We start from the raw sequence: 26,483 nt of genomic DNA, 5'->3' as shown, positions 1-26,483 counted from the left end.
TTAGAATAGGAAAAAAATCAATAGAATTACTGCTTTACTATTCAGCAGCAAGTAACTGAGAAAAGGGAATCAYATTCTCATTTAAATTCTTGTATGCCTGTCTCAACCAAAGTTTAACTTACTTTGAGTTTCCTTCCTTGTTATTTCTTCTCTGGAATATCAATTGTCTGAGCTGAAAGTCTGCCAAATCCTTACCCATCTAGATTATTCTCCAGAAAATTTATGATTTAAAACTACACTTCACAATCATACCCTGAATTGAGAAGTCAGTAGGAGTGAGTAGTAGAATTGAGGGGCATTAACAAAATAGGTAATAACCCTTATATAAGTCACTTATTTAGTATAAATACCAACCATCTCCTTTTATTTTAGTCACCATAACATCAAGATAAATTTTCCAAKGTACATCATAAAGACAAGGTTTGCCTACAGATCCTACCATGATGCTAAACAGTAGCTATCCCCAACACAACCGGCTTYAAATGGGATGCATCTGCACAGCCTGGGCTCACCCACATCTACTCAAAATCAGCTGGGGTACTCATCATAGCACATCACCAGTGCAGATACCCTTTGGAGGCTTTGTAATAATTATACTGTAAAGAATATCATGCTTTCACCACACACATGCTTTTACCCTGAACTTACTGTATCATTTGGACAGAGTGTGATTCCAGGGCACCAACAGCAAATGTTTCTCTGTCTTGTCTTTACACCTTTTCTGTCCTCTGGTCTGTGTGCTGGGAGACTGAATTCTGAGCTTCATGGGAACTTTGTTAACATGACAAACATTAAGATGGGTATTTAAGAGTCCTGTCACTCAGGCCCATGTTTTCTTCAGACCCATCTTCTCTTTTCTTATTCCCGCTCATCTCACACAGAGTGGGATCACTATGTTAACAGGTACAGAAAGGAGAATTATGTGGTGTAGCCCTTCCTGTCTCCTGACCTGAACTCCTACCACTGCTCCTGATTTAAACACATTACTTGTCTCCAAACATTAATAATGTGGCAAAACTACAGCACTGCTATTTTATCCCAGAGAACTGCAGAGAGGTGCTGACCCATGGGTACAAACGCACAGACTCCGGTTATAAGGCATACCAACCAAAGTCAAGCAGATGGTTTGGGAACAGGTACTGCTCAGGCCCACCTTGGAGGCTGCTTGGCTGGGAGATGTGGGCAGGGTGGGCTGGCCTGGAGGCAGCCAGGAGCTGAGCTCAGTGTGGGCAGCCAGCAGCTCCCTCCCATTCTCTCTTATCTCTGCACTCCGTTTTCCCCCTGGCTGGAACAGGGCCTGCCTGGCTCTGTCCACACCACCAGAGCACAGCATGTACCTTCTCCAGTCAGCCCCCAAGGATCTCCCTGAGAGCCATCTCTGAGCTCAGGTGGTGTTCCCAAACAGCAGGCGAGCAGAGGACTCCCACTTTACAACTAGCAGAACAGGTATTCTCAGATATCAGATTAGCGCTGTAACTAAAGGCAACAGCAACAAAAGGGAGGCAGGCAGGTATTTCAGACAGAATACTTTGTGGTCAAATTAGTCTGATAGCAACTATCTGTTACAAGGATCCTTTTTCTTTTAAACTATTTTTCTTCCTGCAAGAATTAATGGAGGCAGTCAACAACAACCCCCCCCAAAAAAAAAAAATAGAAAGGCAGACTTAATCAGAGGTACTGATTTATTTGCACAGTTGTACGTAATAGCTAAGGTATGTATGTTTTAGCTCACTTCCTTGGAGACACCCTGCAGTGTAGCACTTTTGCAATATTTAGTTTACCAACACAGTATTCAATTTGAATAAAGAGATAGGTAAACTACATACTGCAGTTATTTCAGCAAAACTCTGCTTCAGCAGTTTCTGAGAACAGCTAGGACTACTCTTTAGCTTGAGTGGTGTACTTGTTTTATTTTCTTTTACTGCAAAATGGTTTTAGCAAAACATGAAGAAATTACTAAGTACTTTTACTGTAATACTGACATGGCTTTAACTCAGAGCCAAAATTATTTGAAACATAAAGTCTTTAATAGGTTAATGTTCAATTAACTGAATGTATTTCCTCACAAAAAAAAAAAAAAAAAAAAAAAAACCAAAAAACCAAACTGTATCTAGTTACTAGTCTACACCACAGAAATGCATCGGCCATTTATATATAAACAACAGCTATATTTTAAAATATATCATTTTATACCTATAAAGTATAGCCCTGAACAATTAGTCGATAATGTGTTTATTAAAATCATGGCGGTTTTATTAAAGAGAGAAAAGAAAAAAATGTGGGACACATTAAGAAAATAAAGGGAATTTATTTCTCATACTAAATAGAAAGCTATACGTGCCTATCAAGCTCTAAAAAGCATAAAGTTCTTACAAGAAAAAGGAAATTATTCAAAAGACAAAACTTCCCTGATTGGTAACTGAAAAAATCTGCAAGAAAATCATATAGATAGATCAATATCACAGGATACTTCTACTCATCTAAGCCTCAGAGAGCAGGGAAAAAACATGAAGCATAATCCAGCACAGTCTCACACATGCTGCTACAAAGTCTGCTGCTTCCCAGGACACATCTCTAGCAGTCAGTCTATTTATGCAGCAAAACTACATGTAAGCATCCCAAAATAACTCACACAAACTATAGCTTCATTTTACTCTCCAGTCTCCAGAAATGCAAGCTTTTTATTATGATTCTCTTACTGAAATAAGTCTGCTGAAGGTTTTTAGAAGGTATCTCTGTGCGTGTAAGGATTGAACCTGACTACTGAATGGGAAAAATGTATGTAATGTGTTGCAAAAAGTATGCAATGTATTCTCTTTTTAAAAATTACATACACTGTATTTTAAAGTAAAAAGCCACATAATCTGATTCTTACTAACAATTGTAAAACTCAACAGCTGAACATCTTAAATAACCATGCAAAGTCTATCGAGTCAAAATTAAAGCCTGTGTCTTTGCTGGGACATATCCCTGTGTCATAATAGGAAGGAGAGTCTGAAAGAAACAAACGAGCCACATTACCACATTGCGTCGGCAGTCCTTAAGGAGCTGGTAGATCGGGATCTTGGCTTCATAACAATGCTCATTTCGAAAAATTCCTTCAGTATTACTAGCAGTCAGACGTCAGTTGTCCTTAAAAAGCTCATTCTCAAAGTACTCCATTTCAAAGTATGTTYTAAAATCCTCTGCTTTTTAACCAAATCGTTCTCATGTAAAAATCCAGGTTGTGGAGGAAGAATTCTAACATGATGCAACTTCTTCCTTTTTCATGCTGAGTTTACTCTAGCACTGTGCTGTTCGGAAATGACAGTGCTTTTCTCTTCTGTCTTGTATTGCCCTGGGAGGAACTAGTCTATTTTGAACCTATTCTCCCTTCAGGTCACATGAGAATGAAGGCAGCTGAAAAGAGTCCCTATCTCTTTCTTGCAGTTTGATAACAACAGGTTTAAAGGTCAATAATATTTTNAAAAAAAAAAAAAAAAAAAAAAAAAAAAAAAAAAAAAAAAAAAAAAAAAAAAAAAAAAAAAAAAAAAAGAAAAAAGAAAAAATAAACAATACCGATGGATAATAAATTAAAGGAAAGGATGAATGCAAGTTACAGTAATAGATCTGAATTTGCAGGGAAATTACACTTAGAGACATGTTAGAAAAATTAGTCTCTGTGGAGTAAAGAAAGGAACAAAGATTTTTTTCATTTCAAGTCAGCTAAAAGCCTTACCCAGAAATGTAATTCTTCCCTTTCTCTTTCTCCTAACACATGCTTAGATATTGTGAATAAGTACTTTGTCTAACTTCATAAACCAGAAAGTATTCCCTGTCTGAAAGACATTCAGAACACTGCAGGGAAGTTAAGTAAAAATTAAATTCTTTGTTGACTCTTAAAGTCAAACACACATAGAGATAGTGATTGTTACAAATCCCTGAAGGACAAAATACTTTAGTTGAAGAACTATAATATGACGTCCTCTACTGTACTGCAGATATATTTTCCTGTTACAATAATTACATAAATTGTTTGTGCATTATAAAAAATAGAAGATTTATGATTTCTAGCAAAAAAAAAAAAAATCTAATTTCAATGTTAACATATTTRGCAATTTCAGCATTAGCAGAGGAAAAAATACAGAGAACAGAATAGGGATTATATTGTTTAATTTATACATTTTTGCAAATGTTCTGAACTGTGTTGAATTAGTTTTAAACTGAAAGAACAAATTTATTGCTGAACAAGTGTTTACATGCTTAATAGCCATTCCTTTGCAGTCTCTACAAGTGTTGCAGTACATTAGTTTTGATGGTTGTGCATCTAGGTCAATAATAAAAACAAGCACTTAGGATTGCATTTWTAAAATTTATATAGACTTGGAAAATTGAAGGAAAATATTATAAATAGGTTACACATCAAAAGATAAAAAAAAAAAAAAATACCAAACTGGAACGTGTATAAGGCTTTCTACAACCTTTGCACTTTATTTTATAACAGTACAATAAAATGCATTACCAGCTACACTGTATATCACCAGGAAAGATCCTAACTGCCTTGGAGGCTTTTGCCAGTGATCTGCATATAAAGTGTTCCACAACAGCACAAGGAATGTTAATAAGRTTTCTTGCTCTGGATTCTGTTCTTCATGTTTTCTGGCACTTATCTCTCAAATATCACTTAATGACTTGCAAAGGACCTTTTGTAAGAGTCCTATGGAATCAAAAAAATTAACTTCAAAGAGTGGAAAAGGCATCTGTGGTAAATTTAGCTTGAAGGGTCACACAGTCATGGGACCTTTGGTAACGGTTGAGTCTGTCACTGTGCAGGTCACTCGTCTATAGAAGTGCACATAAATCAGGCACCATGTTCTGTAACTTTTTTATTCCTCTAACAGATGGAATAGGTCATAAAAAAAAAAAAAATCAGATAAAGTAGAAGTCCTGGGCTGTTACAGAATAAGTGGAAAAGTGGCCATTTTAAAGCAGTTTTTTTTTTTTTTTAAAGTTTGCTTGATTATTATTTGTAAATATGAACATTATTGCAAATTGAATGAAGAAACACGAAGCTTTTCACTATGTTATTTTGTAATACCATACTGAAATGGAATATTCAAAGACYATTTCTGCTATGCCACAAAGTAAACATCTCAGGATGGTCTATTCTCAGTAGCACACCAGACAAGATGCTGCCTCTTACTTGTGTTTACTAGAAATGTAACTAGAAATATTGTCATATTCAGATACTAAATACTACTGTACAATATAAATGCAATCTAGTTCAAGGAACTTAAATAATGAAGTCAGTGCTTTTCAATGCAAATTCAGAAAAAAATTCTCATGGAGCTGCAGCTCTCCATCTCCATCTCACTAATTAAATACTAACACCTTCTGTGAACATTTCTTTGACAGTCTCCACCCTCAGCTCCTCAGAAATAAACTCCTGTTCTCCAAGTGCCTAGTGACTTCAACTATTATGAAATATATATTAAGCAACCATACTTCAAGCAGCCAAATCAGAGCCTGTCTTCAGGTAGCAACCTTAGAATCACAGGCTTCCCATAAAAGAGGGARGCTATCAGTAGGAAGAGAGATTGCGATCCTCCAGGGAATGTTAGTTTTATCTGAAATTTATCAACTGACTAAGAAATCTCTTAATGTTTAATATGAGAAAGGCAAATCCTTTCCTAGGGAAATTTCTAGAAAATGCATTAGAACATCTTTGGCAGTTGACAATAGCTTATAATTTGTACATAAAATCTATTATGCTATAATTAACATCAATGCAGTTTTGTGTAAATTTTACACAAAGATAGGAGCATACTAGTCCACTGTGCTCATAGAAGATTACATAGCATTTATTTTTGTATTTGGTCAAATAATAAAAACTCAATTTCTCATAATTTCAGGAATTAAGGTAGAAAAAAGAAAAGGATAATTAATAGAAAAACCAGTGAAATAGCCATTGTTTAAACAGCTTATTTGTGCACGTAGTCCTGTAACTTTAAAAAAAAGAAATATATATATATTTCTTTTTCTTTTTTAGAATACTTTTATTTTTTAGAGCAGCAAGAAAGAGGTTTTTGATTAGAGGTCTTATTGGGATGCCATCACATGTAAARCAAGGGTTGATTGTATAATAAAAATAATGAAGAAAAGATTTTAAACTAATGAAAATACTAAAAGATGGAGACATTCAGAACTACTTAATACACTAATAATAAAAGCAGCAAGAAAATCAACAATATTTTTTATCTGCATGTATCATCAACTGAGGTTTTAGCTGTACAGTTAAACTGTCTAAGGAAGAAAAAACACAGGAATAATTAAAACACCAATAATAAAAAGTGCGTTGGATTCAACCCACTTTGAGAATGCTTACATCTTAGTTACTTATCTTGAAATTAGTAACTAATTGAATTAAGCAGTGTTACAGTACACAGAATTGAAAATGAAAATGAATTGCAAAAAGCACTGACTGTTCTGTTCCCTTTCTTGAGGTTATGGAAAACTCGCTTAAACATTCTTGAGTTTTGTCTTCCTAGTTTGTAAAACAGGGGTGATACACATGATGAAAAGCACTTAGACAGCAAACAACAGAGAGCATGCAATAGGTGCCAGGTTATTATTGCTGCTTTATGCAAGTTCAAGAAACAGAATCACGATCTCAAGCCTTCAGTCATAAATAATGACTGGGGTCTTAGCTCTGGTATTTGGAGTATACATAAACAAATGAAAGCTATTAAACAATCTGCTGCCTTTTGATATGCAATCTTAGTTTCATCATGGTGCTTTTTCAAGTCGGATAACTAAAATATCTTTAAAAACTTGGAGCTGGCGCGGCTCATTCACTCAAGACTATCTTTGTTAGTGTTTAGTTACTGTTGCATCTGGTCTTGCTCACAGCTTGTATCTTTCTTCATATACACTTTCCAGTTTATATGAAATGTAATCTTCAATACATAAAGTTTATACTTTTAAAATTGAACCCAACCTTTCTAATCCATAGGAGCACATATTCCACTGTAGGAAACACTCTTCCTCAAACTAAGCACCATACGAACTAGTTTTGTGAAACTGTGAGTTGCCCAGTTCGTTCTAGTTCATCCACAGAACTACATTATCCTCTTATTGTCCTGTACTGCACAACAAGCTGAAGGACAGAAAAGATTAACAAGATGTTCTTATACTACCTGCATGAGTGGGTGTGAGAACTAGTTAATGCAAGTGTAGGTTCAGGATACTTATCATTCAAAAACAAGTATTAAGTCAGTAAATTAGAGAAACAAATTTTTGACCTGCAGATTTTGCCCCTGCTCAACAAAGCAAATGATGGTTTTTTTTNTTTTTTTTTTTTTTTTTTTTTTTTTTTTTTTTTTTTTTTTTTTTTGCAATGTTAGAATTCCAGGGAATTAAACTTTGCTATTCACTTCTAGGTAACAATATACTCTCTTTTGACTGGAGTTACTTAAGCAAAGAGGAAAAAGTTGTACATAACTGCATAAGTAAAACAACTGAAATGAAACAACTAGAGCATAGGTTCTTAAGAACAAAAAAAAAGGCAAACCAAAGGGCACAGAGGAAATGTGATGTATGTCACTARTGTTTCCTTTCTATATCCACTTGACATCCAGCTGCCTGGATTGAGCTATGCATTTATTTATGAATAAATGTGGTTTATTAGCTCAGTGGTTGCAGTTACATGCTCTACAAAGGCTTTACACAGAATCAAATGTGCCAAACTTCTCACAGGCAGCATGAAAGAGATGTCCTTCTGTGAGAATACCAATTTCTAACATGATGCCTTGTCTGAAGACRTTTGTTCTCAGTTTCCTTTGAAGCTGCCAGGTGCTGCTGCCTGAGCTGTACCATGAGCAGTGAGGAGATTTTTCTCATGGAGAGGTCTTATGGTGCCTTGTTCCCTTACACAGCCAAGTCAGGTTCTTAATATATGCYTCTCTGAAAACATGTCTTTCTGCCTATATTCCTGCCTACTTTTCATTTATCACTTTGATCACTTATACAATTAGAGGTTAGCAATCTCAGCACTATCTGACCATTGGTGGTCTACATAGATTTGGTTGCAGAAGTAAAGGTAGAACCTGTGTATAACTTCATTGCTAGAGATTAAAAAATAAAGTTTGTAGCAAATTGAGTAGGAGAATGCTTTTCTGAGAAATATTATATTCTAGGCAAACAGTGCTATCAGCTCATGGTTACAGCTGTCATTAAGGCCAGAATAAATTATGTCTGCTAACATTGGATTAACACTGCAAAACAGCAAATAGCCTACAATTAAATACTGCCCTGATGGAAGACTTTGGACTTCAGCTGAGCTAAGGCTACCTCATGTGTTAGGCTCTTTGTCTCTTTTTTCCCCTCATACTGAACCATGGATATATCTATATATACGAATCCACAGATATACAAAAATATGGTCTGCATTCTGAAAACACAGTCTGTCAGATCTAAATGGGCTTACTGCCAYGATACTGCACTAATTACTTTTTACAGAGAAAAAGGAAAAATCAATCAATGTTTCCATCAGACCACCAGTTTTTGGACTATTTGCTCCACACAAACTCAGACCAACATTTCTTAGCTAAACAGTTGCTTAAAAATAAGCATTGGTGGTTCATACTTAACTCAGTAGGGAGTTAAGCAGTAGCTATGGTTTCCGCGAGTATTATGCCAATTTTTTAGACTAAAAATAAGTGGTAGAGTAACAATTTTCCTCTTTTTTTTTTTTTTTTTTTTTTTTTCCAAAAGAAGGAGTGTCTGCTAGGAAAACCAAGAGAGAATTGTATAACTTTTGATAATTAGGGCTGGTCCTGGACAAAGTTACTCTTGAGTGCTAAGCTTACTATCTGAGAACTATCATATTTTACCCACTTTCATCATCATCTTGTTCAGAAGAATGAAAATAATGTGAGATAAGGAGAGGAGGTTGGAAGTCTCTAAGGAATACCACCATTCTAAGGCTATGCATGTATTTCAAGAATACAAAATAGGCTATCATTTTGAGCAAACAAAACCTGTACATATGACCTGAAAATTTACACTTAAATTTGAAGTATGTTAGCTAGTCTTACATATGAAAGTTTTGGTTTTTTTCATTTTTTTCTTGTCTAGAACAAAATTCCAACACAAATGGAACAGCTGCATTCTGCAACCATGCATACTCTAAAACAGATGTTTCTGTAACATTTTGTCTCTTTGCAAATAATCATTTTTTACTACTASAAAGTCACCCTGAAAGCAAACATGAGGTGAGGAAACTACATCAGTGTAATGGCACAGTTCTCTACAACACAGCAGACTGGAATTCTGCATGTTCTTCACTGGAAACTTGGCATTCACAGGTATGGGACCATGACCTGAATGAGTCAGATGTGGATAAGATTCTTGTTTGGYGGAATGACATCATCCATACTTCTAAGTCCTTCAGAAAAATGTCAGGAACTAAAATTAAATCTAAATTATTCATTAAGTTACAAAGTCTTACTTGAAGAGGAAGTATACCTCTATGATACTTCTGCTGCAAAAAAATCCACTTAAAATTGTATAAAATTTACTAGTCATATTAATTCTGTTTGGTTTTGAGGTATGGAAAACTCCAAAGATTTAATCTGTCTTGTACAGGGCAAAGAAAGAAATAAAAAAAAATAAACATTTTATAGGAGCATTCAAAAGTACTAAATGTATTTGATTTTGAACACAAAACTGTCAAACTCAAAACTGTAATTAAAGGATAAAAGCTACGTATTTTAGAAAGTGGCAAATTACTGGAGAGCTTCTACTAGAACAAATGAAGGTTACATTGAGAGTACATTACTTGTCATGAATTATTCACTGAGTCAGACAAGGCACACAAAGAAAGGAGTTTTCTCACTAGCCTTGAGCTGTCAGAGGATTGGTTGTTCATTTAAACTGGTCAGCTAGGCTCCTGCTACAGACAACTCTGATAGGCACTTGCTGGGGTAGTTGTTTCCATGATTCAGACATCTATTTTAAGACACGCAGAATTGCTACTCTCAGCTGTCTGTCTATCCTTCTATGGACTATGGTTTCCTGCCTACTTTTTTGTTAGAAACTTAGGTTTTGGGAGAATCAAAATGTACTTGATAAATTCTATGGTACCACATGGAACCTGTGAGTTTACATAACATGGGATTTGGGGGGTTTTTTGCCTCTCGACTCTCTTACTTGTAACAGTTGAGCTGAAAGTAGAAAGGATTTTTTTTTCCCTTTTATAGAAAAGTAAATTTGACAAATTTCCATATTTGGCCTCATCATATTTGGATTGTGTGAGAGATGAACAATGCCAAGGCACCACTACCCCAGYCCATATTTAAGGTAGCAATTATTGTGGTTCTGAAAAGCTGTTCCTCTGACCTCTCACCCCTTCCTCCCCAGAGGGGAAGAAGTAAAGAGATTTAAAGGCATATGCATATGCATATACATATTATAGCAGCTATGCCTATCACTGAAAACTCACGTAAGACCTACTTCTCCTGAATACTGAGATGATTGGAGGGAGAGATACGGTATGTTCTGATATTCATTGAGTYTAAATTTCTTCTCAGTCTAGGAGTGATTTTTTAGGTCTATCTGAGCTCTTTATTGCATATTCATATGTTTGAATTTCCCCTTATTAATCAATGTACCAGACACAGGAAAACCAGGTTGCACTATAAATCCCAAAGAAATCACCACACTGACTGCAAATACCACTAGAGGTGACAGCAGCCAGAAACTTCATGTTTTTCTGGGAGTATCAATTGCATAAATTGGATGCAAGCATTTCAGTATTGCCAGCACTTTGCCACACTGGACATGGACAATRTGCATCTTTTCTCTTCATCCTTCTATGATGTCATCAAACATATTGCAGTTTATCCAATTACATGGATCTCCACAGAGGCATATTTAAATGTAGACCTTGACATACGTCCTGTAGGACAGCAACTCTGTACAGCACAATTTTACTTGACACCTAGCTAGTATTTTAGTTTTACGTATTCTAATGGTAGCCTTCTCATACAGCAAATCAATCTATTCTTTTTTCTCGATGGTCTCTTTCAGCACTTCATTAGCAAAGCTAACATCCAATACAGTTAAGTTCCTTAGAGATATTTGCTGCTATGTTAAATGCAGAAAGAGAGAATCTTTCATTAAAATATTAGGAAATACATTAAGTTTTCCCCTTTCTTGATTTAGGGTGTTCTCTTTTGAATTAAACACCGTTCATCAACTTTACAACGTATTTCCTTAAAAAAAAACTAATCATAGAGATATAGAATAGCTTGGGTTAGAAGGGATATTAAATATCACCTAGTTCCRACACCTCTGCCATTGGCAGGGACACCATCCACTGGACAAGGCTACTCAGAGTCCCATCAAACCTGGCCTTGGACAAAGCCTGGAACAGGGCAWCCAAAACTCCTCTGAGCAACTTGTTGTAGTGCCTCATTACCCTCCAAATAAATAATTTCTCCCTAACATCTAATCTAACTTTCTCCTTTTTTTAACCTTAAAAGCATTCTCCCTTATTTTGTCACCGTCCCTGTAAAAAGTTGCTGTCCCTCTTTTTTTCTAAGTCCATTTAATTATTAGAAGACAGAAATGTGGTCTTCCTGGAGCCTTCTCTCACCCAGGCTCAACAACCCCAACTCTCTCAGCCTTTGTTCATAGAAAAGGTGCTCCAGCTTGCTCATTATCTCTGGACTTGCTCCAACAGGTCCTTCCTGTTCATGGAGACCCCAGAGCTGGATGCAGCCCTGCAGGTGGGGTCTCAGCAGAGCAGAGCAGAGGGGCACAATCCCCTCCCTGGCCCTGCTGCCCACGCTGCTCTGGATGCAGCCCGGGACACGTTTGGCTCTCTGGGCTGTAAGGGTAYATTGCAGGGTCAAGTCCAGCTTTTCAGACACAAGAATTTCCAACTCCTTGGGAGGGCCTCTCTCAGTAAGTTCTCCCAGTTCAGTACTTATGTCTGAGACTGCTCTGACTGTGATGCAGTACCTTGCACTTGGACTTTAACCTCCTGAGGTTCTCATGGTCTCAGTTCTCAAGTTTGTCAGGTTCCCTGGATGGCATCTGTTGTGTCACCTGCACTGCTCAGGTCCCTGTCACCTGCAAACTTAGGGTGCACTCGGTGCCAGTGCCTCTGCCATTGATAAAGATACTGAAGAGCCCAAAGATACTGAAGAGCCGAAGCCACGAGTCAGAGCCCTGGGGGACACCGCTCATCCCCAGCCTCCACCTGCACATGGACCCACTGACCACAACTCTCTGGGTGCACCAGTTCCTAAGCCCAGCCTTAAAATTCCGTTTTCTCCAATTTAGCAATTTAGTTTATGATGCCATGTGGAACTGCATTGAAAGCTCACATAAGTTCAGGTAGAGCGTAGCAGTCACTGGACCACAGAAGGGCCCCAAGATTGATCAGATTCTACTTGTCTCTAGGACAGCTGTGACTGTCTTGGCTCACTTCCGTGTCTTGCACAGATTTGAACATTGTTTCCATGAGGATCTATTCCATGAATGCAGGGAGAATAAATCCAAACTGAAGCAGTCGTTATTCGAAAAAACTTAATTTGTGCAGCATGTCTAAGAGAATGTGTTCATTATTGGTTGAGACATATGGGCTGTAATTCAGTGTGTTTGCATAAAACCTACAAAAACTAGTCAGTGTTTTCACATTACTGTCAGCATTTTACATGTAACTTGGAAGGGTTTTTTGTTAGGTATGTATTGCATGTCTAAGGAAGGGTTAAAAAGTAAAACAAATTGAGTTGAAAAGACAATTTTGAATTTAATTCTCACCTGAAATTACATATGAAAGTACTGCAAAAAAAACAAAACAAAACTAAGAATCTGTGACATTTTACATGAAAATAATTGATTCATTCGCAGAAAAATTCAGAAAAAAAAATCTACAAATATTGCCACAGTGAAGTTTGTATCTTTTATAATAATTCACAATATTAAAAATTCATAAGATATTTTTGTATGTTAAATTGCAAACATGGTTAAAGAATACTACTGACATTAAATGTTGGCTGTAAAAATCTATTTTTTAAAAGCTCCATGCTCATATGTACATATTTCATAACTACTATCTGATTTGAACAAGCATTCAAAACACACTGGCAGTTTTACAAATCACAGCAAGAGGCACATAACTGTTTCTGGAATACGAAGTTATAAAATGCTGGAATCTATTTTTGCTGTTTAAGCAATTTCTGTACATCTAAATAAAGTCAGTCTTGCAGAGTCAATCCCTCTCATCAACATCCAGATAAAGTGACATTTAAGAAGAGTGAAACTGGCTGAGTGTTTTTGCCCTTTTGCTTCTATCCATTGTGTTCTGTTACTTTGGATAAAAACACAAATAAATGATTCACTTTGGCCTTTTACAACTGAGAAAAAGTTCTTGGCATCTAAAACTTTCTCAGCTGGTATGTCATTTTTGCAAAGACAATATTGCACTGACTGCAGGGGAAAAACTATGATTTCTTTAATGTTTATTATGAACTGTATATAACAGTGTTCATAAATTTAATAATTTTATGAATATTTGGAGCTTAGTTGACCCCATCTCTCTTCTCCAAAGAAAGTCCTCCAACCAGTGCGCTGGAAGTTCTCTTGGTTTGCATCTGCACTGTGTTTTTCCTTCTAGCTTAGCAGCTTTTCCCTCAGGCACTCTATTGCTTACTTTTTTAATGACCTTTGGTCAGGTAGTTTAAAAAAGTCTTCATTTTAGTGAAAGATCTGGGCAGAAATCTTTGTTCTGGAAAAGCTTTAACTGAAGATTATAGCAACCACTAATTCTGGTCAAATTCTTTCTCAGAAAGGCATCTAAGGAAAGTAAATACTAAAAACTTTTCTGATAACAGACAAATTTTCAATTACCTAGAGCCGCAGAAAAGCTTTATTTTAACACAAGTAAATGAGAAATACATTTAGAAGCCATGACTACTAAAATTATGACCACATTTCTCAGCTTTGCCGTTCATTAAGAATTCATGTCTTTTTGTTTGAGGATATGCATGGGGTGTTTTAATACTGACCCTCTGCTGCCCAGTCCCAGCAAATGAAGCAGTAAGACACAGACATGTGCCAGTCTGCCCTGGAGGCTCAGAGGTCTCMGGGAAGAGGCTGAGCTCAGGAATGCAAAATGCCTTCAGATCTACTCATTCACAATGTTGTTAGGGAAGACCACAYATTTCTGAAATGTAGGCCAGCAGGTATTTGTACCAAATACCCTTAACCAAGGATGTTGGAGAAGTATTGGTTTTGTTTTCAAAATAAAAGAGAGTAAGGTCTGTCCTTCTAATATCTGCATGCAAGTTTTCAAAAATGTAGACACTGCCAATTAAACCTGTAGTGCCAAAATAAGTCAGAGCTGAAACATGTTAATGTTCAAAGTTCTTAAAAAATGAAAGACATTTATAAAGAACTCAGATTTGCAGAAAAAGATGTCTCTCAAAAAGTGATTGGGCAGTGAKAGAATAAAACAACCTAGAGAAAAACAAAATAAGAGCACTCGAGAAGACAGAGATGCTGAAAATGGAACACATAACAGACTGATGGAGAGCAAAAAGAGAGAAACAACATTTATAGAATAGAAAATGACCAGTGGGATGGTGAGGAAAATATAAGAACAATTGCCTCCATGATCCTATTAATTTTAGTGTCCAGCAAAATGACAACTTTCATTTCCCGGTCTTGCCCTTTATACATCACTCTGAAGAATGGCATACAAAAAAGCTCCCCTTGCTTCTGACCATCCTCCATTGCTTCAGAAAGATGATTCTTGGTGGAAGAACAGATTCTTGTCTGTTTTGACTTACATAGTTTGTATGATGATATCTAGTACATGGGACAAAGTACATTACAGTGATGAGAATCTATGGATTTTGATTAAAACATACATATACTTAATGACTGAGGTAGCTTTGGAGATGCATTGCACTCTTAATACATGAAAAAAATTCAAACTGTTTGTGGTCTAAGACATTTGTCTTTAAGCCTTGTCAAATCCTTCTGGTTTGGTTTTGCTTTGTTTTTGGAGAATGATATTTTAAATAGACTTCCTTCAGCTCAATATAATGGGATGGCTAAGGGGTTAACAGGGCATTAGAGGAAAGAATAAAAAAAACCACATTGGAGCTTCAACAAACAAAATAAGAATGAAAAAAAAAAAGCCATTGAACATCAGAATAGTTAAATCACTTTTTCAAACAATCTTTCGGCCTCTCCTATAAGATAGTCATCCTTTCATCCTTTATGTATCTTGGGTTTGGTCTAGTTTTAGTTTGAACATTAAACTTTTTTGATCTTTTGTCTCTTGCGGTACGTAGCACTTAAAATGAATTTAATAACCTGAGTCTACCTCTCCTGCGGAGATTTATCCACAGATATATAGAATTGATAGAATAGCAGTAACTCCAGTTTGTGGTGTAGACCTGAACCTGTGGTTTAAATCTGACTGTGCATGAGAGCACTACATTCAAAGTTATTCCAGTTCAGCTCTTTCAATAGAGGTCCTTTTGCAACGGTAGAGCAGCCTTGGAGTAACAGGACCTGTTGCTCTTCCCTCAGTCAGTATACCACTCAAAAAGATGATAGGTTTTCCCTAAAGTGGAAAACATGACATACATTGTAAAAAAATACTACTAATGCTATCTCTGCTACACAAAAAGTAATTTTGATATAACAATTTCCAATAGTACATAACRTGCTTTTCTTCAGATCTCACTTCTGCCCCTGCAGTTTTTTGTCTTCCCCATGTCTGAAATCAGTCTGGGATCTCTTTCAGGCTCAGCTGTTGGACCATTATTCCTGAACAACTAAGATTTGCTACAGCAAACATGACTATTAAGTACATAAAGTGATATTTAAAGACTCAATATATTTAGTTTAACTGACAGATTTTAGGTAAACACACGGATTTTCTGTTACAATTGATTTATAAATTCAAGTTGATGATTGCTAATAACACTTTCCTGCCTCATCTTGCATTGTAACTTTAGCCATCCCTTACCCTAACCACTCAGCAAACTGATGGGGTATTTACACCAGCAGAGAAAAAAAACACAGCAATAATATATCATGATAACTTTTTCTAAAGTCAGTATGCAGAAAGAGTAAGATAGAAACCTCACCAAACAAACATGACTCCATGGTTTTTTTGTTTTTTTTTTTTTTAAAGAACATATAACTATCAAGAACAAAACATAAACTAAATAATGAAGAATGAACAAAAACATTTGCAGTTCAATTAACCAGGTTGTATTTTCATGTACTGGAGATCCTCTTCACATCTCAAGCAGGTGTCTTTTTTTCAGTGTGTTCCACTGCCACTACTCTCTCTGAACATATAAAGAAATGCAAATATATCCACAGTCCAGTAATATCCATTTGAATTTCATGCTAAATGATCGCTAAACCTGTTGCAGTCTATGTATTTGATTTTAATCTACCTGGTTAATTTATCCTGGTATGTCATTTTCCTTACAATCATCTCAGCAAGATAGGTTCAGTATAGTTAAGTTAGTTTCCCATGTCTCTTCCTAGTAAATTTACCGATATAAGTAGAAAGAAGTTGAACTAACTCAGATTTTTTTTTTCCCCTGAGCACTATTATATATTTTTTACTACTCTAAACATAAAAAATTTTCACAAAACATGCAAGTTTAAAGGTGAACCAAATTAAATAGATGTGAAAAGACAACTCCTGAAATTATTTTTTCTGTGCTTTTCTCTAAAACACCAGTGGACCCCAACAGCATTGTGTTACAGCAGATTATTCATAAATTTAACTGCATATCAAATTACAGGCAAAATGTATGTTTGCTTCTGTAGTGCATATGGCTTCCATCCAATAAGATGAGGAATACTCAACTTTGAGCTACATCTTACAGCTCAACTGTACTGTCTAGTTTAACTAGGCCTACAGAATTTTTGGGGGTTTTGGAGGGGAAAAGTTTTTGTTTTGAACTAAAAATGGAAAACAACMACAGCAAGAACTCTTGACTTCCTTACTAGGAATCATTAACTCTTTGTACCATTTGAAAATGAAGACTAAATGCAAGATTTCAAGGTGATGTTTTGCACAAACTGAATTTTACATCATTGACTAATTACAGCAGTTCAAAGAGGGAGATCAGCAGTTCTGGTTTAAAGTGTTTATTACTCTAAAGTGTGCAGATCTATGGACACACATGTGCAGCAGGAATGCTGTTTTGGTCCTGTGAGTTGATATCCTAGGAAATTCCATTATATGCAGGCCACTTGGGCGGCCTGRATAGTACAGCAGCTAAATTTGTGAAATAAATTTCCAGCAGTATTGCTTAAATGGTATTTTTTTCATTAAAATATTCTTTAGAGAGCCTTTACATCATTGCCATATTTTTTGTAAAATTTATTTGATAGAGGTATCAACATGTCCCTTGAAAATTTGCATATTTGCCAACAAGAATCAAAACAAAAAATTTTTATAGTGATACTAAATTCACCATGGTATCATAACTKTCAAATTATATTAAATAAATGTCTCTGCAATTACAGTGGCTGTGAGAGATATAAAAAAATATAAAAACAATGTAAAATTTTATGAATATGGTTTGAGGTTGGAAAAAGGAAATTTCTGTATGCCAGCACCATTGGCCTGCCATATTTGTTTATGCTAGGGATTTGCCCTAAAATTTTGCCTTGAAAACTGTGATGAAGATTTTATATGACTCTAATCTGTATCTGCATCAAGGTTCTACTGCTTACAGACAACCTGGGATGGCTCTGGCCTATGCCTGGCCATTACAAAAATTACTAGCTGTTTATTGCATAAATACTTATGATCCATTAATTTATAATAACGGAAGGGGGATGCATATGTTGTTCTCTTGCACTCAGTAAGGCATAACCATGAAGGTAACTCAGCAGGGCAGATTGTCACCTCCAGGAATCCCTGCTTCTAAGGAGATCCAAATCTTGTTTTGCTGAAGACAAGCATTATAGATCAAAAGGCTCTAGGCAGCTGGGAAACAATTTTAGCCCTTCAAAACAGAGAAATGAAAAAATTGAGCTGCAGCAGTGTGATGCAGCTTTCGTTGTCAAGTGAATAGACAGAGGTCTTACGTTACTGTCAAACAGCATCTCTTTTCTTGCATACTATTCTCCCCTTAACAGTTCTTTCCCTTTCCACTCTTTGCCCTATAATTTGCTGTCATAAGGCAAATAAAACCTGTGTATCAAATCTATAAAAGTTAATTCTGTGACTCCTCTGAATTTTTTATCATCAACCATTTCTTAAATTGCAGCTCTGAGTCCACAGGTGTTGCAACATTACTGTAAAACCTGACGGTCGTAGATGAAAAATAACATCAGATTGTTCCAAATTTTAACTTAGAAATGCACTCACAAAGCCAAAGAAAACCACTAGATTGTTAGAAATACAGAAAATAAAGACAACAGTTTACCTATCTTCCTGTAATATATGAAAATAATTTTTTTCCCTAGATATCCTGTCAACCAAGTGTTAATCTACCAAAGACAAATGAAATCATAGTGTTAGCACATATTCTTAATATCACAACAAACAGAAAGAAGGTAACTAAAGCAGCCCATTTGTTAACCAGAAATAAAATCCCAAAACATGGCAGAAATTCTGCAATTAATTCAATTAATGAATAGGAATAGATAACAACTATAATGAAAAATATTTAGGTTATACACAAAAATATTAAATATGAACTACAGATGTAAAAGTTATTGAAGGAAAAAACCGCCTTTCCTTAAGACTGTAGAACCAARTCTTTCTATCATTATATTCATACTTCACTTTCTTAAAATATCCAGCATAAATGCAAAAAATGCTGCTGCTGCCCAAAGTTAGGGTAAGCACCAAAAGACTTCAAATGCAGACTCCCAGGAATGCTTTATATCGTTACCACAAAGAGCTTTAGATTRTTTTACATTATTACCATAACCCCTACAGCGGCTGTTTTGAGAGGAGTGAGTTTGTAAACCAGAAAAGCTGGCATGAACAAAGTCTTACTGCAACAATACGTACTTGGAAGAAGTTTTATCCTTTTATAGTAACAGAGCRTATGACATTTAACGGTGAATTAAATGTTCCAGGATCAAATAAATATATTGTACCAAAAGGAAATGTTATCCAAACCATTTAGAAGCATCATGTGAGAAAATATTTGCAACGAATATTTGCTAATATAATCCACCTATTTCTCTTTATCAAARTTAAGAAGCTGATGAACTGCAGCTTAATTAGACAGTTCTACACTTCAATAAATAATTTTCGCTGCATCCTCCCACTGCTTTTTATACTCCTTCATTTAAATTTGTATTAGCTACTGTAAACTATGATCAGAACAACATGTTAATTGAAAATAAATGGTCCAAATTATGAAATATCTTCTTGGTCAAAGGCCAGATGTTTCTTTGCAGGGGTGAAGGGAGTTCAAATCCAGCAAATCTTTCTCTTAGTGGAAAAAGCAAGCACAGCTTTTTCAGGACTGTCTGCTTCTTTCCCAGCATCCTAAACCAGCTGCATTAGACAGCTGGGAAATCTACATCTTGAAAGAATGTCAGGGAAGAATCTGGTGAGTTTTGTGTGGTAACATTAGTCCGGGTGAATCCCTTACACTGGTTCATAGCAACTCTCTACTTTGAATACCAGAAGAAAACGCAGGGCACCACTATGAGCACTCTAGGTCATACATCCACTATGCAGTGAAAAGCAGAATTTTAAATAACTAAATTTCTCAGGGTGTGACTGTCAAAGTCACACTATCTTGCCCTGCTAACCTCTGAACTGTTATTTGCAGCCTCACTGACTAAGTATTTTCTTTAAAATTTCTCGTTTTAGATGAAAATCTCAGTTGCATATTAAGATAGATCCTGCCCTTTCTGGTTTTGATAAACCCTTTTAGATTTTGTCCCCGCCTGAGAAAGGAAAAAAAAGAAAGTCTTTTAAAACAAACCCTTATGATTCCCAAGTCATAACTAAAACCAGTTGGAATTGACTGTGTTGTAATATGATCAAGCAGAAAATAATATAGACCTGAAGAAAACTGTGTCCAATCTATTTTAAGGGAGTAGAAAGACTGAAAACCCTTCTTGGTTTGAATGCTACCATGGACAACCTGAGTCCCCAAGCAAGGACCTTTCCAGAAGAGTATTTTGGCTCCTCATATTCTGTTACAGGGAGCAGGAAAGGTAGCATTGCTGACATGGCCTTGTCACAGAATCACAGAATCACAAAATCACAGAATCAGTTAGGTTGGAAAAGACCTTGGAGATCAACAAGTGCAACCTATGACCAAACAGCCCCTTATCAACTAAACCATGGCATTATAGTAACATATCAAGTCTTTTTTTAAGTACTTCCAGGGATGGTGCGCCCACCACTTCCCTGGGCAGCCCATTCCAATGCCCAACCACTCCCTGCAACAAGTTTTTGTTTTTTTTTTTTTTTTTTTTTTTTTTTTTTTTTTTCTAATGTCTAGCCTAAACTTCCCCTAGCTCAGCTTAAGACTTTGTCATCCAGTTGCTGGTTGCCTGGGAGGAGAGCTTAGCCCCTACCTGGCCTCCATGCCTGTCATGCCAGGTAGTCAGAGTTCACCAGCTGAAAAGATTTTTGGGCTGTTTTATTCACTCTGCAGATACAGCCATGGAAAAATCAGGTACCTTACATGGTACTCTCTAAAACCGGAGCAGCTAGCACTTTCTGATAGCACCAAGGTACCTTAAAAAGGGGTTTACAAGAGGTTTTTAATAAAAACATATAGTTTTTTGACATTCAGCCATTATAGGACAATCATACCATCATATGACTATATGCTTAACAGACACTACCTGGGTTGCTATATATTTCTATTAAAATATTACATGTAATTTTAGGTTAATATATGGTGCATTTAGGAGTCTGGACTTTATATCCAGTATAAATAAAATTTATTTCTCAATCATAAGCTAATAGAGCTAGCCAAGCAGGAAGAACTGTGGTAGTGAAGCTTAAATATTTTGTAGATCACAGACATCTGTTTCTCTATATGTGAGGATGAAATTTTRTCTGTTAAGTTGAAACAGATTTTTAATGACATAATACCACATTTCACCCTCTCCCTTCTCCTCTCTTCCCTCTCCCCTCTTCCACCTATAAATTAATCTGTTCAAAATAATTTTATTTTTATCTGTAAACAATAAGCATGATTCTGGCATTAACGTGTGCTTGTATTTGTATTGCAAAACCACTCTGTCTAGAATTCCTTTTATTTCCTATGATCCCAAACAGAGTTTATCGYAAAACAGAACTACATGTATTTTTATGCCAAAATGAGAAAAGCCTAAAAATATGTCATGTTCCAAGTTTCAATTTACACTTTACTGTGTCATGTGGGAGAGAGCTTAAACAAAGACTGGGGCCAAGAGGGAACAAACACCATTTGCCACTTACATGCTCATTAAGACTGCATGACTACTTCATTAAGGGAATCATTTGGATGCTAGGATTAATGCTAAGAAATTGCATTCCCTTTTTTATCTTATTTTTTTGTTTCTTTTCCTTTTTTTTTTTGGGGGGGGGGGGGGTTGTTCTTTTTTTTTTTTTCCCCTTATCTTTCTGAAATAGAAACGTTTCTTCAAAAATCAACACTTTGTTTCAGAAGGTTCACACAATTAACCACACACTAGTGTAAGGCAAATTTCTTCGTGATTCTCAGGTGTCAATGGCATTTCTCTTCAGGAACCCATCACTCCTAGATATTACATGCCAAATTCATCAGAGTATTTTTCTTACATAATGCTTAAAAGAAACTTCATTAACTCAGTGGATTTTCCTTCTACTGCTTTACAGACATACCTTAGTCCCAAATTCTCAAATTTCTGACTGTTCAGTCCTGGTTCAATGGAGTACAAATGATGTTGGAGCACCTGCCTTGATCTCCAGTGCCTGATGTAAACCAGATGAACTTTTTTGCTTAAATTAGCCAGCTTCTCTGAGTTTCCCTTTCATGTTTGCATGACCAGATTTCCACTTTCTTTTTATGTCATGAGGAAAAACAAAAAGTAAGGACAAATGATGCAACTGAGTGGTTACCTAGGAGTTTAAGTGAATTTTATATGCTTAGGAAAACCAAGTAAATTTAAGAATACATCCAAACCTATTAGCAGATAAAAATTAAGGTTAAAAAAGTGCATCAATTTCATAGTGCCATATGATGCTTCTGCCTTACACCAGAGCTGTCTGAGCAGCAGATTCTGCTCCATCTGCAATGATCATTTCCCTACAGTAACTGCTTAAGCTGGATTCACAGGGTAACTCATAGCATCTATTGAAGTAATGCACACGTAACTTCAGCTGGAGTTACACATTTATTTATTAATTGCATTTGTCCCTTTGCTTCACCTACAAAAAAGAAAAAAAAAAAGAGGCTTCTCATACACCACCTGGAGACAATTATATCCCATTTAAATAGTTTTGGGTTATTTTCCATTTTAGGTTTCTTTACTAGCTAAATAACTTCAGCCAGTGTTAACTGGCATTTATCTGATCCCAGTGTTTGTTCAACTGTGTCATTTACTTTTACAGCTTCAACAGAAGTTTGTACCAAAGCCTGTGAAAGCTGAGTCTCTGAAGAGCCAAGTATTGACTGGAAATGTTGCAAAGGTAAAGTAAATAAAGGAAAACTAAGTTCATGAAGACAAATAATAAAGTAAGTGCTGTGTATTCAGCTTCCTCCTGGAAAAGTTTTTATAGTTTGTGCACTTTAGTGTAGGATACACCCTGACACRCGCGTTTGTATGTGTGCAGACTATTTACACAGCATACACGTATATGATGACCAACTCTTGGGGTATGTTGATGGGAAACATCTGTCTCCTCCTACTGCTAAAACCCCCCATTTCTGCAGCTGCATAAATTATGATATATTTCCTGAAAGACTTCCTAACCTCCTCACAAGTCAGAAATCCTGAAGAAGAGATACTATAAAAAAAAAAACAAAACAAAAAAAACCAAAATAAAACCTGGATAAGATTTGATATTTCTTTATCTTTAAAAAATGTACTTTGCACAGGAAATAATGTAAAACTGACTATTTGCCAAAAGGCTGGTGATTTTTTTCTTTTACTGAAATTCTACCTACTGCAATGATCCTTGTTGCCCTTACAAAATACTGTATCCTTGTAAACTTCTCTGAAAAAAGGAGAACAGGGAGAGATCAAGAAAAAAAGTACAGCATAATTGAAGATTACTCAACAGTGTTAAGAGCACAGAAAACCTAGCCTGGCTAGTTCAGACTCTAGCACGTATTTAATGGAATGGGAGGTTACAACTTAAAACTAGGTAATCAGTAAGTCGGTTAAACTACATCAGAAATAAGATAGAAGGGATCAGTAGAAATTTCATAACGAAAATAATTTTATTTTCTTTTCCATTAGAATAGTAACATTATACTTCTAGACCATTTGTCCTCATCGAAATCTCTGGGTCCCCTTCTGGTCACTCTGAATCAGAAAGAGTATTGTGATAGGAGGATGTATTAGGAGATTGGCAACATGATTGATACGGACACAAAACTCCTCCATGTGAAAAAATGAGTCAGAAAGCTGATGAAAAAGAGTRGTCTACAAATACATAAAACAACAAATCCTTAGGTCATAAGACACTTAAAATGTTTCAAAGCAAAATTAGACAGCAGAAGGAAGAAACTTTTGCACACATACTGCTGAAGAGAAAAATTCAGCATATTTTTTATTGTATAATAATCAATATTTGGTGTGAGTAAGTAAAATACCCAGACATCCTAGACTAAGTAATACACACATAAGGAGAGTTCTGGCTTACTCATACATACTGAGGATGCTGAGGAGATTATCCCTCAAGGAAGATTATACTGCAATCACCAAGTTTCTAACTGTTCTCATTCAAATATTAGCTGCTGACTGTTGGCAAAGACCAAGAGCTGGATTAGCTTGGATGGACCACCCATGTGCTAAAGTATCACAGCTCCTGCTGCTAAAGGCTGGTGTTTGTGCCAGACCCTTCTAGATGGGCACAAGACTCTTTTTTTCTCTCTTATTTTCTTTTATTGCCCCATGAAGAAAGATTCTTTAGAGCATTAAATTACCTCCCTGCATATTACAGAAGTTTTCAATTAACACTCACAAATTCCTTTCATAGAGAAAACTGAAACACAAAATGACCTGTAGATCATTAGGTTTCTAGGGCACAGAAATAAATTTGATTTATTAGTTCCAATAAAAAAAGTCAGTTTTCCCTTAAAAAAAAATTCTATTCAGGTCCACAATGGAAAAAAGAACATTCTAGAGTGCCATAAAATAAGCATTAATATGTTACCCTTGTACTACTTTTCTTATTTAACGAAGTATCTAGAAATTAATTACGACATTTGGACATGGTACATGCTGAACTTGCGTCAGCTTGTTCCTGATGTATTCAGTATCAGATTGAATGATAGATCTATTTATAGTGCTCTCAGAATTTGTGATACATCAGGGAATTGCAAGTCAGATACTTCTGACATTTACATAAATATTCATGGACATCTACAATTTGTAAATCAAACTGAGTATTTCATGGTGTTTATGGTTAGTGCAGACTTTTTCTGCATCCCAAGAGATGCTAGTGTCTGTGCCTAGCCTAATCTTGGAGGCTAGCTAAGTTTGGGGACTGTTTTAGCCACAAACAGCAGAGCCCAGACATTTATTTATGGTAAACAGCAGCAACACTAGTCATCATAGTTTACTTCACTGTGTATACAGGAATGTTTCCAGTGGTAATTCATAGAGACTCTGGTTTTGGCTGTCAGCACTTACTTAAGCAAAATTCAGAAAAAAACTTGTTGATGAAACACCTGTAGATACACTTCTGTTTCCTGTTTGTTTCACACTAATTAAATCACTTCCAAGGCTGCAGCTAGAACCACAAAATCCCACTGAATAACACTCAGGTCACAAAAATTCAAAGCAGCAATAAGAAACACTGACAGATACAACCTGTCCCACTGTGATAGACTCAGTTAACCTATCTGTGATGATCAGCTATGTCAAAAAAACTTTAAGCAAAAGTGACACTTAGGAACATGCTACTTCTCTGCAGTCTTCTCCTGCTGTTTGTGACCTACAGACTTTCTAAGCTTGACTTTCTGAGCTGTCAGGAAATGTGCAGAGACCCTGTATTTATTCACTATCAGGGGCCCTCAAGGCAGTTCTGACAAGGAGGTTAGTCTGCAGCAACATAAAGAGTTAAGAATGATTCACTTGCACCTGCTCTCCTATTACTACTTAATCTGACTTGCAATATGCCTTCTTATTTTGCCACTTTTCCCAAGATTTCAAATCAACATTACCAAGTGTCTGAATTGGGCATGATGATATTTTGGCATATAAATTTGCCTAAAAAAAGTCTGAGTGAGATTCAAAACATCCCTCTCGTAGTGGCTGTCATTCTATGAATTACAGAATATGAACAGCTGAATATGAAATCAAATGTGTGATTCATCGTGTTCACTAGAAAAGTTCACATTTATACATTGCAATATTTTATTTCCCAGAAAATATTGAATGGCTGGTCAAATAGAACCAACATATTTCCAATATGCTGGGACTGTAATCCTTAATAGTAAAAAAAAAAAAAAAAACCAAACAACTTTAAACTGGTTTCTATTTCCATATCATCACCAAGCTTGTAATAACAAAAAGTTATAATATTACATTATTCTCACTAAGAGAACTTTGACACAATTAAGAAATCCCCTTAGAAAAGGGATTCCTGAAAACTTCTGTTTAAGACAGGTATTCCACTTTCCAGCCCAGTTCCCAAGAGTTTAGCGGCTTGGAGTACAATTATCTGTCAGGAGTGAATCTGCCTCCTTATGTACGAATGCCACRAGCAGCTGTCTGCAGAAGCGATGTTGGCAGCAGCTTCAGCCATATGACTGTTCCTCTAGTCCAGGGAAATATGCCAGATGGCAACCAAAGAAGAAAAACAGAAAGAAAGCAGAAGAAGGAACAAAAGAAACACACATAACCCAACAAAGAGCCTCTCTGTCTCTCCCACATGAAGGTATAAGTGTCATGATAACTGTCTCARAAAGTGTATCCTCATAGCTAACCGAATGAAGATGTGGTTCTGACACTACAATAGTTTAGAGAATTTAGTAATTATTTGATTATTCAATTTAATGCATATTATTGCCAGCGTTATCTCTCCATAACAGCCATTTTACTTTGTATCTTACCATCTCTACARAATTGTCTCCACAGAAAGGTTTTACTCAGCAGATAGTCACGGCGAGTTTTTCACAAATGGTGAAAAAACACATGGTGGAAAAAGCCTTAATGGCCATCCAGACATCCCAGGCAGATCCTGGTGCTTCTGGAAAATCTTCTGAGTGGTCCTGAGGCCCTGTCATTAGGTCAATGGGAGGTGTGATCAGTATCTAGCAGGATTG

The 26,483-nt window shown here is 36.1% G+C and overlaps 1 protein-coding gene across 2 annotated transcripts in view; it reads right to left on the bottom strand.

The window, feature by feature from the left end:
• LOC130588753 (cAMP-specific 3',5'-cyclic phosphodiesterase 4D) overlaps positions 1 to 26,483 on the bottom strand; it is a 312,296-nt gene that overhangs the window by 124,405 nt on the left and 161,408 nt on the right. The window contains exon 1 of one of the 2 annotated variants that reach the window (XM_057389661.1): positions 3,022 to 3,330. The exons of the other annotated variant lie outside the window; for it this stretch is intronic. Coding sequence (XP_057245644.1) covers positions 3,022 to 3,086 — 65 coding nt within the window. The 5' untranslated portion in view covers positions 3,087 to 3,330. Of the gene's footprint in view, positions 1 to 3,021; positions 3,331 to 26,483 lie in introns of those variants that run through there. 2 annotated transcript variants of the gene reach the window in all.

The sequence above is a fragment of the Malurus melanocephalus genome, unplaced genomic scaffold (assembly GCF_030028575.1).
Source record: "Malurus melanocephalus ecotype Western Australia unplaced genomic scaffold, MMel_1.1 scaffold_18, whole genome shotgun sequence".
Lineage (NCBI taxonomy): Eukaryota > Metazoa > Chordata > Aves > Passeriformes > Maluridae > Malurus > Malurus melanocephalus.
This window is presented reverse-complemented; position numbering and strand designations above follow the sequence as displayed.